At 50.5% G+C, this 15653-nt stretch overlaps 1 protein-coding gene across 1 annotated transcript in view; it reads left to right on the top strand.

Moving 5' to 3' along the window:
* Window position 1: 1 nt before the first annotated feature.
* TOGARAM1 (TOG array regulator of axonemal microtubules 1) overlaps window positions 2-15653 on the top strand; it is a gene marked incomplete at its 5' end in the record, with an annotated part of 33422 nt that continues 17770 nt past the window's right edge. The window contains 9 exons of the mRNA XM_042047829.1: window positions 2-1120; window positions 7177-7297; window positions 7800-7934; window positions 8507-8803; window positions 9971-10233; window positions 11843-12075; window positions 14044-14144; window positions 14800-14880; window positions 15152-15297. Coding sequence (XP_041903763.1) covers window positions 2-1120; window positions 7177-7297; window positions 7800-7934; window positions 8507-8803; window positions 9971-10233; window positions 11843-12075; window positions 14044-14144; window positions 14800-14880; window positions 15152-15297 — 2496 coding nt within the window. The remainder of the gene's footprint in view (window positions 1121-7176; window positions 7298-7799; window positions 7935-8506; window positions 8804-9970; window positions 10234-11842; window positions 12076-14043; window positions 14145-14799; window positions 14881-15151; window positions 15298-15653) is intronic.

Below are 15653 nucleotides of genomic sequence, written 5' to 3'. Positions count from 1 at the left end.
CGGTCCGGGCACGGAGCCCCCCGGCCCGCAAGAAGACACGGAGCCCCCCGACCCGCAGGAGGACGCGGCTCCCCCAGAGGGGCCGGAGCTGTCGCTGGTGCCGCCGGAGCTCCGCGCGCGGCTGCTGGACCGGCAGGACTACCGGAGCCGTGCCCAGGCCGTGGAGCAGCTGCGGCGGGCGGTGGAGGGCTCCAGCCCGGCCGCGCTGAGCGCCGCGCCCGCCGCCGCCGTGGTGGGGCTGATCGCGCTGCTGGACACGCTGCTGCACGACCCCAACTTCGCGGTGGCGCGGGGGGCGCTGGAGGTGACCCGGCTGCTGGCGCTGCGCCTCGGCCGCCGCGTCCCCGCCGTGCTGGCCCCGCTGGTATTGGCGGCCGCCCGGGCGCTCGGGGACGCGCAGCCGGCCATGCGGCGGGACGGCGCCCGGCTGCTGCTGCGGCTGATGGCGGCGGCCGGCCCGCGGCCCGTGCTGCGCCTGCTGCTGCAGGAGCGGCTGCTGCGGCACCGCAGCGCCCGGCTCCGCGAGGAGCTGCTCAACACGTGCATCGCCGCGCTGCTCGCCTACCCCGCCGCCGAGCTGGACCTGCCCCGGCTGGCGGCCGCGCTGGCGCCGGCGCTGCTGGACGCGAAGCGCCGGGTCCGGCACGCTGCCATGGAGGCGTTCGCCGCGCTGGCCTCGGCGCTGGGCCCCGGCAACTCCGGCGCGCTGCTCCGCGCCCTGGATGCCGTGGAGCTGCGGCCCGGCGGCGCGGGGGTCGTGCACGCCGTGCAAGCCCGGCTGGCCAGGAAGGTGCTGCCCAGGCTGGGCGAGCAGGGACTCGTGGAGTACGGCGTGCCCTTGTCCTCCTCCGGCCACTGCCGCGGGCCCTGCCACCCGCCCGGAGCCGACACCGAGTGGCTGCTGATGGGCAGCAGGAGCCGGAGCGCGCACAGCCACTGCGGCCACCCCGCCGGCCAGGCTGCGCTGCACGGCCCCGCGTGTGCCGAGCGGGGACTGAGCCCCAGGAGAGTCCTGAGTGCCGGCAGAGGCAAAAACAAGCTGCCCTGGGAGAACGAGCTGGCTGCGGACAGGGAAGGTGGCTCGGCGGTCAGGATGCCTGTCACGAAGGGTGTGGAGCAGGTATGTAACTCCCTGGGTGCCTTTATCCTTAAGGTATTTCTAAAGGGAGGAGGGAAAGTTGTCAGAGGCTTGTTAAGTGAGAGATATTTGGAGATATGGCTGCTGTTCCATGGATCTGTACAGTCAAATCGCTCTGGGAGGGTAAATTTGGGAATTCCTTATGTCAGATTCAACCAAGTAACTTACCAGACTACCTATCACTTACAAAAAAATATATGAATCTTTTTTTGAGGTTTGTTGGACTCCCTGAGTCGCTTCTCAGGTCCTACAGTAGTGTCATGACTCTGCCATGTCAGCGATGACAGGTGAACCTCTGGGAATGAGCACAGAAGTGGGGAAGGCATCCTTTATTTGTATGTTTGCGTTGGAGAGCCTGGGACTGACTGCAGCGGCTTTCCTGTTTGGAGGAAAACTGAGCAATTCCTTCAGCTCAGGCTCTGAAGGCAGAGCTCTGGGGTGGGGTGAGCCAGGGCGCTCTGGGATAAACCTGGGCACTGCCAAATGCCTGGGTGGCTCTTGCTCCTTGGGCTGATCCGAGCAGGAAAAATTCCAGGTCAGGCTGGAATAACGATTCTGGTTGAGTTTGGGTGTAATCACCTACTGACCACGTCGGCAGCTGGAAAGGGGAGGAACCTCTGGAAAATTGTCCAGGTCGTTTTTCCTTTGCCAATGGTTCTGTGACGTGTTTTGGATACCACACGTGGAGGTGTATCTTTGTGTGGTGGTTTTTCTGTTGTGTTTTGGGGGGTTTTTTTAAAGTGGACACGTTTGATTTATCGTAACTTGATCTCCTGTGTGGGAGCTGAAGCAAACAGAAATCCTCAGGAAATCAGAGGCTGTGCAGAGGAGATTCCTCAGTGCCACATTTACGCACTCAGATTTTAATTCTCAGTTGCTTGGTAACTTGTTGCTGTGCTGGATGAGGTCATGGACAGCGAGTGCTCCTCTGCAGCCTGGCTGTGGGGCAGGCTCTTAACAAAATAAACTCAGTGAATGTCTCTGTACTGTCAAACCTTGACGTTCATGCCCAGACTTGGAATGCCGACGTGCTCATCCCTCTCCTTGGTGCCTGTGTTACCTTTCCTGAGGCTCCTAAAGACATCTGTGTCTTCCCGAGCTGATGAATCAGGCAGTAAGTTCCCTTGGGATATCTACAGACAGGGTCTGGACAAGAAGATGTGTAGGAAACACCTCTGGAGCAAGGAGGGTTTCCTCTTTGGGACAGTTTTTCGGTATTAACTAATACAGCCTGTAAAAAACCCAGTTATTTGCCAGTGTTCTCCTGGGAGGCTGGGCCGAGCCCTGTGCTGCTGCTGCTGCTGGTGGTGTTTTTCTGCAGCTGTGAATAAAAAGCAAGTTAGTACAGGCACCAACACCTGGCTGGGGCTTGGGAAGGGGGAACATTCCCTGCCTGGAACAGCCCCTCTCCAAGGAAGTCAGGGAGGGGCTCTGGAAAGGAATGAACCTTTTGTACATGTGGTTGTGTTTATCCCTGTACAGTGGGAGGAGTTTTCTTCCTCCCCTGCAGGGAGGGAGAGAAAGCAATCAGCTTATGGGTTCTGTTTGGTTGGTGTGTAAAGTGCATTTAGAGGTGGGGAAATCATCAATTCCCAGAATGGTTTGGGTTGGAAGGGACCTTAAATCCCACCCAGTGCCACCCCTGCCATGGCAGGGACACCTCCCACTGTCCCAGGCTGCTCCCAGCCCCAATGTCCAGCCTGGCCTTGGGCACTGCCAGGGATCCAGGGGCAGCCCCAGCTGCTCTGGGCACCCTGTGCCAGGCCCTCCCCACCCTCCCAGCCAGCAATTCCCAATTCCCAATCTCCCATCCATCCCTGCCCTCCAGCCATGGCAACCTGATTTGGCACAGGATGAACTGGAGTCCTGTTGGCCAGACCCCAGTTACTGCAAAGGAAACTTAAAACATCGGGGTGGTTTAATAGTGGAATATTTACCTGATTGCTGTAGCTGACACCTTTGCTGCTCCTTCTTCACATCCTGTGCTTTGTCTCATCACATCTGACTGAAGCTCTCTGGGGCAGGGGACAGTTTGTCCAGTGATGCTGGTGACCAGAGGGACCTGAGGGAGCAGCTGCAGCTGTGCCAGTCTCAGGCTGGAGATCAGGGAAGGGCTCTTCCCCCAGAGGGTGCTGGGCACTGCCCAGGCTCCCCAGGGAATGGGCACGGCCCCGAGGCTGCCAGAGCTCCAGGAGCGTTTGGACAGCGCTGCCAGGGATGCCCAGGTGGGGTTGTTGGGGTGTCTGTGCAGGGCCAGGGCTGGGATGAAGACATTCCAGGAGCTGTGTAAGTCAGGCTCTTGTCCCTGGGGCATTCAGCAGTCAGGGTGTGTGGGAAGTTAGCCCTGGATCTGCCCTTAACTCCTTCAGTCAGGAAAATGCATTTATCATGCGTGAATCTCAGGCAGTCCACTTGTTTCTGTACGTGTCAGATATTAATTATTAATTCAGACATTCCTTTGAAATGATTTTGCTTAAAAATTAACTTTTGGAGTCATTCAGTGACTGAAAGGATGCATGAAAGTAGCTTAATGTTTAAAGCTGTTTCCCTGCCAATATTTTTAGGGTCATGTTACACAGTGATTGTCCAAGGCTGTGTCTAGACTTTCCTGATCAGATAAGATGTGAGTAAAACATGTGTAAGTTAATGTGTACTAAAAATAAAAGGTAGATAAGGCACATCGACTTCAGGGGTTTGTCTGGCTTCTCCGGAGAGCTGTGGATTCTCCATCCCTGGAGGTGTTCAGGTGTCCAAGGGCAGGTTTGAATGTTGGCTGTTGCTGGGTAAGAGTTACCCTGGGACACACAGACCCTGCAAGCCCTGGCCCTGCTGCTGGAGATACCTTTTGGTACCCAAAGGTTCCTTTTGGGGGGAGCAAGAGCGTTTGAACATTTCACTGGACATTTAAGCCTTGTCACAAAGTTCATGTGAACTCTGGGATCTCCCCTAACTGCGGTGTTGGCTACACTGTGTGGAACTCTCCTCGTTTCCATATTGATCTGATAGCTGGAGAGCTTGCTAGCTGGGCTTTGTGGAGGCCTCCAAGGGTTCAAATGCCCTGGGAAATCAGATTTATGGAACAAGACCTCTTTGTTTTCCAAGGATCAGAGGGACACAGAGGGTGCCCAGTCTGTGGGAGATAAAGGTGTCCCTTCCTTGGGAGCTGCGGTGTCCCTCTGGGACCTGAGCCCTGGTTTTTCTGGAGCTGGGAGAGGATTTTAGGGGGATATTGTTGTCTTTGCGTGGTGCTGGTCTCTTCCCTGGGAGCAGGTTGTTGATGCTGCTGGTGTTGGATTAGGAGCACCTTTAGTGTCATCCAGTGGCACAGCTCCACAGGGAAGGGATGCAGGAGGGAATGTTTGCATGTGATTCCAGGCCAGGCTGGACACTGGGGCTGGGAGCAGCCTGGCACAGTGGGAGGTGTCCCTGCCAGGGCAGGGCTGGCACTGGGTGGGCTCTGAGGTCCCTTCCCACCCAAACCATTCCCTGATGGGCCACTCTCACAGGCTGTGCTTTGATAACCAAGTTAACAATTCCTGTGGTGGATGGATTCAGGTATTTTCCAGCATTCGTGGAATTTAAAGGAAATCCCTTTCTTTTGAGAAATCCCTTTGCTGGGATCTGTCATCTGCTCCAGGGAAGCATCTGGCAGCCTTGGGTTTGCTTTATTTCCCACCACCCTCAAGCCTGTGTTTAGTGAATTTGCAATGCTGTAATTATAATTTGTGTACAAGGAAGCAGAGTTTTCACTCCTGGAGCTGTGATGGGAACAGCTGAGCAAAGCTGCACAGTCATGGCAGTGTTGGAATTTGCTCCTTCTGCACATACTGCTTTATCTGTAGGGAAAAACGGGATGAAAGTTTATCCTGTACCAGCTCCTAAGCAGAAAATTCCCACAACCCCAGCTGAAACCAGGCTGTGGTGATTTGTACAAGGAATATTTCATTATGGACTGGAGGATACGTGGATGGAAAATGTTTGCTGATCACAGGAGCAGGAATGCCAAGGTCTCACCTCTTTTATCCCAGCTTGTCATTACCTGGAATAATCCACTTCATTTTCCTGCTGTTCTTTTCCTCCTGTGTCTCTCAGAGCCTGGTTTGGATGGAGGCTCCTGAAGTTTTCCCTTGTGTGCTTTAAGCACTTGTCCCAAAATCCTTCCAGGGAGAGCCTAATCCCTGCAGGGTGATTGAAAACCTTTAGCTCTGGCTGTCAGGGAATTTTGATGTCAAGTTTTCAGCTTTTGGGCATTTTGGTGGCTTTGCTTAGGCTGCTTCAGGCTGGAGGCTGGGACATCAATCCCGCTGGAGCCTGGGAAATGCTGACAGTAAATCCGAGCATGGTTTTGTAAGCAAAACCAACATTTTGGCCAATTTGTTAAGCACAAAACCCCTCCCAGGCCCAGGGAAGTGTTTCCTCCAGGAGCTGATGTCCATGTAGCTGTGGGCCTTGGAGCTCAGCTCCCTCTGGGAATTGCTTTTTAAAGCACTGGATGGAAAACCAGGGAAGTTGCTGCTTCCCTTATTTACTTCCTGTCACAGGTACCCATGTGTGAGTGAAAGTTTCCATTTTTAAGAGGAACAGTCAAAAAAGAATTGGGAATATGTAATTAAAAAGTTTGAATTGGAAAGTTTATTATTCCAAGAGGAGTCTTGTTGGTAGGATATGGAGATGGAATTTCTCTTGGCTTGGATGTGTATGTGGTGTCTCCTCTTTACTTGGAAAGGACCTGGAGGTTTTGTTGGAACTCTGAGGTTTTTCTCTATATTCCACAACCAGTTCTATTTCTCAGCTTCTCTGTGACACAGTAAATGTTATAAGGAATTAAGAACAATTAGTTTCTGCTCATTGTCATGATTCTCATCCCAATGAGAATCCCATCCATTCCTTTGCTTCATTGTGTGATGCCTTTGTGAAACCCCATTGCAATATTAATTAACCCCTCAAAGATGTTCAACCAGAGCCTTTGGCTGCTGTTTGTGTGTCCCAGGCACTGAACTTGGCAGACAATCTGTTCAGTCACCCTGAGGTTTCTCCTGGAGCAGGGAAGGTTTGGGACATCTGGGAGCTATCCCAGGGGTCTCTCCCTGTCCAGCACAACCTGGGCTGTGTGGGCCAGGCTGGCTTTAGGAGATAATGGAATTATAGGCTCATGGAAAGCTGCAGTTCCGTATTCCAGGAGTTTTCCCAGTCTGAGAACCCATCTTTGTGGTGAACTGAGAAATTCAGTGAAATAAAAAAATAAAATATACTTATAAACTTGTTGTGGATATGTTAGACTACAGATTCGCCCATTCACCAGGGGAATTGGGATAAACACCGAATTTGGAACACCAGGATGTTGGATAAAGGAGTTTTGAGGCTGAACCTTGTGGTGCTCCTCCCACTACTGAATAAATAAATATTTCCATTTCTGCTCAGACTCTTCTGTGTGCCGCCTGCTCTGTGAAAGAGGAGAGCAGAGTAAATACAGCCTGGGAATGATTTAAACCACTGATTTTACTAACTAAATCAGAAATTTATTTAAAGCATGACCTTTTCTTTGCTAAATACTGGTATTATTGATATTTTCTCCCTACCTGTGGCCAGTTCTCAGTAAAAGCTGCTGGTGTTGCCAGGTACAGCTTTTAGACTGACTCTGGCGTGTGTGGTTTGCAAGAAACTGTTCCATTCTGGGATTTTGGGGTTCTGTTGTCTGTTTAAACCCTTCCCCATCTAAAGCACATAATTCAAAAGGTCAGTGTTTAATTTCTAAAATTTAATTTTTAAAATAGTGCAATTCTCTACCAGGTAATTTTCTTGGGCTTTTTTCCCCTTTCAGTGTGAGTAGTTTTAACCTGTATTTTAGTAAGACCTGGAAAACAGCTAAAATGCTTGAAGTATTTGAAAATTGGGTAGCTGGGAAAGTAAAACTTGTATCAAAATGTTTGTCATTGTGCTGTTTGCCCGGAGCAGGACTGTGCTTTCGTTTCACACACCGTTTATTTTGCTTTTCCCTACAATTCTCTGCATCCAATGATTTCCTTCACTCCCCGAAGCTCCGGCCCTCCCAAGGAATCCCAGCCAGTGAAGAGTTATTTTTGAGCAGGAAAAGAGCTTCCAGGACTTTATTGCAGCCCAGTGTGGAGCTGAGCTCGGAGCCTTCTGCCCGTGGTGCTGGTGAGTGGGGGCACAGGGACGTGCTGGAGCTGCCCAGGCAAAACAGATTTTAGTGCTTTAGTAGCCACAAGGGGCTGAAAAGCCTGGGCAAGACCAGACCTGAGTGATTGTGTCCCCATGGCCCTGGGTTCTGCCCTTGTCCCCTTTGAGGAATCCTGGCCTTGCCAAGTTTGCTCGCTCGCCGTGGTTTGGGTTTTAAGGTGTTTGCTCCCCTTCACTGTCACAAGCTCAAAGAGGGGATTGTTCCAGGGGGTTCTTTTGCCTCCCTGCAGTTCCCAGCTGGAGCAGTGCCCTGGAAGAGCAGCCAGTCCTTTTCCCTTTTTCCCTCGGAGCTGCTCTGTGAGGTTGCTTAGAGACTCTGGAATTAAGTACTTGGAGTGAGTTTGGGTTTCACACTCAGAGCCACACAGAGTCTCTATTCCCGATGAAGTATCAGTGGGTATTCTTTGGTGGACACCACGTGTGAAGTATTGATTTAGTTCTTTGTGTTCCCTTTTGAAAGGTGCTGTGGGCTCTCATCAGCCCCAGATTTCAGGGAAATGTGGGACACTTGGATACCCACAGGCACGTGGGAAGAGTGGCAGTGTGGACTCTGATTTACAGCTTTTGGGATTAAATGACTGTCAGCAGGACAAAGGTATGTGGCTGCTGCCGGTGGCCTAAGGCAGGGCATGTCACTTTGGAGTTGTCTCTTTGTTCCTTTGCTTCCCTAAGAAATGAAAACTGTTACTGAAAGGTTGTTCAGTCCCTCTCCAGATGGCTCCTCCTGTGTAATTTAATTTGTGGTTGTTAATTTCCAGCCCCACCTTTGATCTCTGCCTGTGTCGGGGTGTTAGAGCAAAGGTGCTGCTGTGGGAGAATCAGAGCAGTGTTTGATCTACTTGCATCACTCTTTTGTTTGAACTAGAGTTCTCCAAAACATGCCAGAGAAATAGTTTTAAGGCTTAAACTCACATTTGGAGGGGGAGTGCAATTTGCAGAATGAAGTTGTTTGGTTTGTCTGCTTGCTTGGGCAAAGCCTTCAGGCTTTGGCTGCCTAATGGTGCTTTATTTCATGGGACATTATCCTAATGATGTATCATTTCACTGGAAATTATTTTTATGGTGCATTATTTCACTGGAAATCATTCTCGTGGTGCATTATTTCATTATAAATTATTATTACAAGAGCCAGTTACCACAAGTACTGTTCTCTTTTCCTTTGTTCAGTTTGTTCCAGCCTCAGTTTTTCCAGCAAGACCCAGAGAAGTTTTTGCACTCAGGCAGAGCCCACCGTGTCCTTCCAAGGTCCCAGTGCCAGCCAGGGCACCTTCATCCTGCCCTCCTTCCCCCTGTCATCCCCCAGGAACAGCCCCAAGCACCTCTCCTCCCCAGCTGCCTCCCCGAGGAAGTCCCAGGAGGATCCCATGAGCCTCTCCAGCTCCTGGCCTCTCAGAAGCTTCGAAGGGCTGCCTAAGCCTGGGTCCCAGAAGCAGCTGCTCAGCCAAAAGCCAGGAGAAAACACAGGTGGGAACGTTCTCAGTGTGATAAAAAGGGATTTGGGGGTTGTCTTCTGAGTGATTTTTCAGTGGTCAGAAAATCCACAGAGGCAGGTGGGAGGGAATTGGGCAGTGCCCCAGGTGCAGTTAGGAATGGGAGGGGTGGATTGATTGATTGATTGATTGATGGCTTCACTGGTCACATCCCTGCAGGCTTCTCCTCAAAAGTGGAGCCTTTGGATTTGTCATAAAGCAAAATATGCTACAGCTCTGCTTTTCTTCTCAGCAACATCTCAGGGGCTTCAAACTGAACTAAAACAAACCCCCAGAGGAGCACTTTTAGGGAAAGTCAGTACAGAAACACCTGTTAGTGTTCATACCCTGGTTCATACACATGCAAGAACAGGGTTACTCAGTGCATTTTGTCTTTTTGCTTCTTTATTTGAATCATGGAATCCCAGAATGGTTTGGGTTGGAAGAGACCTTAAAACTCATCCAGTTCCAACCCCCTGGGTAAAAACAGCTTTGCTCTCTGTTTTGGTTGATTCCTAATCACTCAGGAGGCTTCTGAAATAAAGTAACAGTTTCCACACCAAATTTTGCACTGATTAAAGAGGCCTGTTGGAAACTTTATCTTCACTGAGACCCATATTTTTGTGCATGTGTGGAAAATTTCCAGCTGAATGCTTTGGGAATTGCCTGTCCTGCAATGTGACTCTGCCTTGTAGATGTATTTATCACTTGCTTTATTATTGTATTTATTATTTATTATTGTATTTATCACTTATCAGGTTTTGCATACGCATTTTGATTTTTTTCTGGTTCTTTGGAGTACCTTTGTTGTTACAGCAGCTTCCAGGGGAGTGTGGAGATGAGTGTTTTTCTCTTCATGAAGAAAGTTAGTTACTTTTTAAAGGGACTAAGGACATGTGCATTGACTTTGATGATCCTTGTGGGCCTCCTCCAGCTGAGGCTATTTTAATTCTATGTTGGGATGCACATGCATGAAACACTGATTTATATTTTCCTAAAGGAAGGAGACACTAAAAGTGGAATAAATTGGTACCTGAGCCTGCACAAGTGTGTTTTTAACACTCATTCCGTGGCACAAGGGGTTTTGTGGACACAGAAGTGAGATGTAAAGTTTGTCCTGGTGCTGTCCTTGCCCAGCCCTGACAGTCCCTGTGTGTTTCAGGGGATAGCCCGCTGGAGAAGCCCTCCCTGGCGCTGGAGAAGCCCTCCCTGCCTCTGGAGAAGCAATCCCTGCAGCTGAGGGCACCCCTGGGGAGACCCCCGGTGCCCCAGGGGAGGCTGCGAGGGGCCCGGCCCGTGCCCCCCATCCCGCGCCTGCCCAGCCCCAGGGAGCCCCCCGGGGCCAGGGATGGCAGCGAGGGCACGGAGCTGGCAGCGGGGCTGGCAGAGCTGCACGTGGAGCCTGAGGACGTGGACCAAGAAGAGGTGGGTGAAATGTGAAAAATGCACTTTCACAGTGTTGTCCCATCCCTGGAGGTGTTGAAGGGTGGATGGGGCTTGGAGCAGCCTGGGACAGTGGAAGGTGTCCCTGCCCATGGAACAAGGTGAACTTGAAGGTCCTTTCCATCCCAAACCGGTCTGGGATTCTGTGACTTCCTGGCTTTGCCTTTTTGTCTGTACCTTCCATCCTCTGGTTCCCACTTGTGAAGGGTCCCAACCCCCAAATGTCCTCCCCAGATGGGGGAGAAAGTCCTTGCCAGGAATAAGAGATGAGCGGGACTTTCGCATCTTCTCAGTCTTCAGGCTGTTTATTGTATCTTATCAGTGACTTAAATGCCAACAGCACAGCGTGAAGCAGAGCAGATACCAAAAGGCAAATGCAGGAAAACTCAAGGCCTTTTAAAGGTAAACTGAGCAATGGTCACTAAAAGTGTGCATTGTTTTGACTCTTCCACCAATGCCTAATGAACTGTCCTGTCACACAGCCTGTGCTGCAGCCTTTCCTCACCAATCACTCTGTGCTACCAACACTGCAGAAAATGGAGTAGGTGAAGAAGAAGGAAGAGACCTGACAAACCCCAGGGATCCTCCATCTTGCCTTCATCTACTTACTGTACTAATAAACCTAAAATCTCTAAACTATGTATTATACTACCAGCTAACTCCCACCCTTGTAGATTCTAATTCATCCCAGAGCCTTGGCAGCCCTCTCCATGGACGAAGGTTAAAAACAGTGTTTTCCAGGGGGGATGGGTCCTTGAGGACAGGCAGAGAAACACTCCCTGCACTTTGGGTTCCAACACCACTGAAAGGAACTTGAGGTGTTAAACAGAGGAGGAATTTCTGACATGAAAAATATTCAGCAAAAAATATTCAGCAAAAAGAGGGAAGAATGCTGTAGCATGAAACTCTTAATATTTATAGATTTCCCTGCTTATTTGTGTAGGATCTCTGCTTGCTGGGCACTGATTGCATGATTTAGAGGTGGTTAGATGGGATATTGGGAGGGAATTCCTTGCTGGGAGGGTGGGCAGGCCCTGGCACAGGGTGCCCAGAGCAGCTGGGGCTGCCCCTGGATCCCTGGCAGTGCCCAAGGCCAGGCTGGACATTGGGGCTGGAGCAGCCTGGGACAGTGGGAGGTGTCCCTGCCATGGCAGGGCTGGGATGGGATGATCCTTAAGGTCCTTTCCAAGCCATTCCATGGTTCTGTTTCTGTGATAAGCAGATTTGCTGGGAAAAGCCTGAGGTGCCACTGTGTGTGCTGGCAGCCGTCAAACCCCTCCTTTAATCTACTGAAAACCACGGAGCAGTTGATGCATTTTAGCAGGAATCTGTCCCTGTGCTGTGGGAAGGGCAGCTGGGCTACAGCAGTGCTGTGAAGTTGTATTTGCTTGCAGGATAATTATTCTTGTGAAATAAAACAAGGAATCATTGTAATCCCACAAAAACCGTGTGAGTGCTGATCACACTGCCCAGCAGTGCCTTGTGCACCCCATGGACTGAGCGGAGCACTCAGGAATAGACATTATTTAGCTGAAAAAAGCTTTTTCCCTCTGCAGTGACTCCCCCCTGTCATTATTTCCCCGCTGTCCAGATGCAGAATTCCCTGAGATCCCTGCGGAACAGCGCAGCCAAGAAGAGGGCAAAGCTGAGCAGCAGCATCGCAGACCTGGAGAGCCCCGACTCCGCTGTGAAACTCGAATTTTACGGGGACTCCCCCTCCCAGGGCTCCTCCCCCAGCGCCGCCTCCACCGGCGAGAGTGGGATTTATAGCCAGGAATCCCTGAGCTCCCCCGTGGCCGCCCTGCCCCCCAGGAGGAGAGTGATGTGAGTGTCACTTGGTGTCCCCTCAGCCTGGAAATCCCCACGCAGCCTTAGTTAAATCATGATCTCAACTGGCACATATTTTATATAGGGTTGCCTTGCTTAATAGCCTGATTTTTCTATGTGAATTATGTTCCTCTCTGAAAATACAAGAGCTGCTTAATGACATTATTCTATTTTTTAATGGCTTTTAACATGAATTTGCAGTGCCCAGGGCAGGGAGGCAGTGCCAGGGGCAATAAATATTTGATAAAGACTTTCCCTGGCACACCAAGAACATGACCCAGAGCTGAACAGGGGAGTGAGAAGGACAAGAGTGAAGAGCAAGGATAAGTTTGGGTTATTACAGCCTGGAAATTGAAGGAGGAATGGCTTGGGTTTGTTGAGAAGAGGAAAACAATGCGTGTGTTTCTTATTGTGGATCGAGATCTGGTTCTATTTATTCCTGAGAGGTAATTGTGAATTTAAAATGCCTTTCCAGAGCTCTTCTAAATAGAAATTGTGTGGTAACAACTGCTGCTCTGGTTGTAAAGGGCAACAACCCAGCTGGTTATGAGAAGTATAAACTATTGTTCAATGAAATAAAAAGGAGGTTGAGGAATTTTGCAAATTTCCCAGTCCAAAAAATTTCCTTTTCTGCTCCCAGAGCCCATGATGAAGCTCTTTGTAGCTCTGCTCTGAAGGTATTTTTGTGTGTCCTAAAAGAATCTTTTCTAGACTCCCAGAATCCCAGAGCAATTTGGGTTGGAAGGGACCTGAAGAATCACCCAATTCCAAGCCCTGCCATGAGCAGGGAACCTTCCATGTAACTGATGTATGACTGCGTGAACAGAACAGAAAGCAAAATGGGGAACGTAAAAAGGAAAGGATTTTGAGGCAGAAGGAGCCTGGAATGATTCACAAACAGAAGGTGTTCAGTTGTGCAGCCCAGAACTAATTTATATTCACATCCCTTCCCTGTGTGCATTATTGCTGAGTCACATTTTTAAAATAATCTTTAAAATACCACATTCAAGTGCTGGAATCCTTCAGAAGTCAGGGCTGCAGAGTCCTGGGTGTGCTGGTTTGGGCTAAGCCATGCTCTGTACAACGTTGCCATATCCATTATCCAGTGCTCAATATTCTACTGGATCCTCAGCCAGAGGAGTTCTGAACTAGCCAGCAAGAGAGGGGACATGTGGCAGTCACACTGAGCTGGCAGAAGTGACAGAGTCCATCCCAAATGACACTGAAAGCCTTGGAATGCTCAGAAAAATGCCAGAGAATTTAGCTCCGGGGGTTTGTGAGCACCGGCACAAACGGGCATTGTCTGTTCACAAAATCTGTGCCTGGGCACCAAGAGTGGGGCTTTTGGTGTGTTTGCTTTTGGAAGGGTTTGGTTATCTGCTGATAAACTGCCGTGAGTGGTGGGAGCTGGATACAGGAATTAGGGACATTCCTGGAGCAGGGGCCTTCCCTTGGAGCTTAAAAGAGACTTTGGTTGTGGGGATTGCACTGGCTCTGGGTTCCATCATCGTTCCTATCCGAGAATCATTTGAAATTTAAAACCATTTAGAAATTGTTCTTGTAGATCGGAGCACTTTCCTGAATGTCTCTGCTGGACATTCTTCACTTCCAGCTCATCCCTGGAAGTGGCAGGAGGATTTGGTCACTGTCCCTGGCCAGGTTGGAACCAGCACCATCAGTCCCCAGGCCAAACAATTCCTCACTTTATGGATGTAGCCTAGATTTACTCCTAGTGTAAGGTTTCCTCATAAGGGCTTTCTTTATGTTGTTCTTCATAATGGACCTGCTCATCAAATAATTCCCACTGAATTCCTTCTCTGCTCAGTGTGAACATTCCTGGAAATACTGGAAATAGTTTTTCCATGGAGAAACTGAAATCTGTTTTTGTCTTTGCTACAAAGTGTTTTTGGCTGGACTTTGACAAGTGTGCAGGACTGTACGTATGAAATGTGTTTATCTGAACAGGTCAGACACTTTCCCAGCACTTGGCAGCAAATCCCACCCTGCAAAATTATCTCCAGCAAGGCCCAGGGACGCAGAGGTGGCAGAGCATCACCCTGGCACAGGTATGTTCCTGTCAGCACTCCCCTGAGGGACCGCAGTGGCCCCTTGATGTGGCTGTTCTCCCTTGGCTGGTGAGTTACATCCCCTCAGCGCTCACCAGAGGGAATTTCTGGCTGCTCTGGGGCCAAACTGGGGTTTCAAGGTCCTCAGGTGAGGAGTTCCAGGCTTGCAAGCTGCTCATTTCCTGTGGGAACCGAGGTTAAGCGGTGCTGGTGTTTTACCCTCCCAGTGCAGTACAGATCCCTGAAATGGGCAGGGACCAACTGCTTGTGATTATTTGTGTTTCATCAGTTTTGGTGCTGCTGGATGGAGGAAAGGAGCTGAGGGAGCTGTGTCCACAGGCTGTCCCTCCAGGCCTTGTCCCCAGTCCCTCTCCAGCTCTCCTGGAGCCCCTTTAGGCCCTGCAAGGGGCTCTGAGCTCTCCCTGGAGCTTTCTCCTCTCCAGGTGAACATTCCCAGCCTGGCTCCAGGCTCAGTGGGGTATGAGCATCCTTCATATGAGTATTCAGTAAATCCTGTTGACTTCAGTAACCTGACAATACCCCGGTTCAGGAAGGGATCAGTTCAGATGAGGGCTGATGTTTTGGGAGGATAAAACGTGCCCCAAAGCATAACCAACATGATTTGTTCTACAGTGAGTGCTTTTTGTGCTTTCAGGCCCTGCAGAGTCAGAGTCTGCTTTTGCACCGAAGAATGACCTGGGCTTCACATCTGAAGATGTTGTTGTTGTTGGTAAAGGTACCACAGACCCAAAATCATCTCCTGTAGCTCTTTGAGTTATGAAATGAGGGGAAATGTGCCTTTTTGGAGTGGGAAACGAACAAATAGATCCATACAATGTTGTATGTAGATTGTTGACAATCCCCAGTTTAATGGGAATACAAAGAGTTATGCATGGAAGTGCTGCAGTTCCTGGATAGACAATTCCAGTCACAGCATCTCTGGAATGAGAAGGTTTAATGTCCCTTCCATCCCAAACCAGTCTGTGACCCCATGTTCTGCCCCCCAGGTGTTTTTGGGAGCCCTCCTGCCCGAGCTCACATGACCAATGGGGATGACCAGGCTGCCAGGGAGGGAGCTGAGGCAGCCCCAGGGAGAAGCTTCCAGCAGACCAGCGCTTCCCACTCCCATTGCCATGCAGAGAATGAAGGAGAGGTAGGAACTGCCCAGCTTGGTGCCATCTCATCCTGGTCTTGTGGGGGTGAACCCAGCCCAGCACAGCCGCAGTCTCTGTGCTGGGGCAACACGAGATTGATGGGAACAGCCAAAGCCATCGAGCTGCTGCTCCTGGCTTTTCCTCTTGGTGCCACCTGGATGGCAAATGGATGTGCCAGGAGCTTCCCACCACGCTCAGAAATCCCTGGAGAAGGGCTGCAGGAGGGAGTGGAGCTGGAAAATGCCCTCCCTGACTCTCACAGCACGTGCAGATGTGGAAGGAGGGATTGGCTGGGTTGGATCAGGTCCTGTTTTCCCCAGGGATGAATTAATCCAGCTCCATTCCTAAATTTTTC

The sequence above is a fragment of the Corvus kubaryi genome, unplaced genomic scaffold, assembly GCF_017639235.1.
Source record: "Corvus kubaryi isolate FWS band 111438036 unplaced genomic scaffold, C.kubaryi_AGA036_p1.0 66, whole genome shotgun sequence".
NCBI lineage: Eukaryota > Metazoa > Chordata > Aves > Passeriformes > Corvidae > Corvus > Corvus kubaryi.
This window is presented reverse-complemented; position numbering and strand designations above follow the sequence as displayed.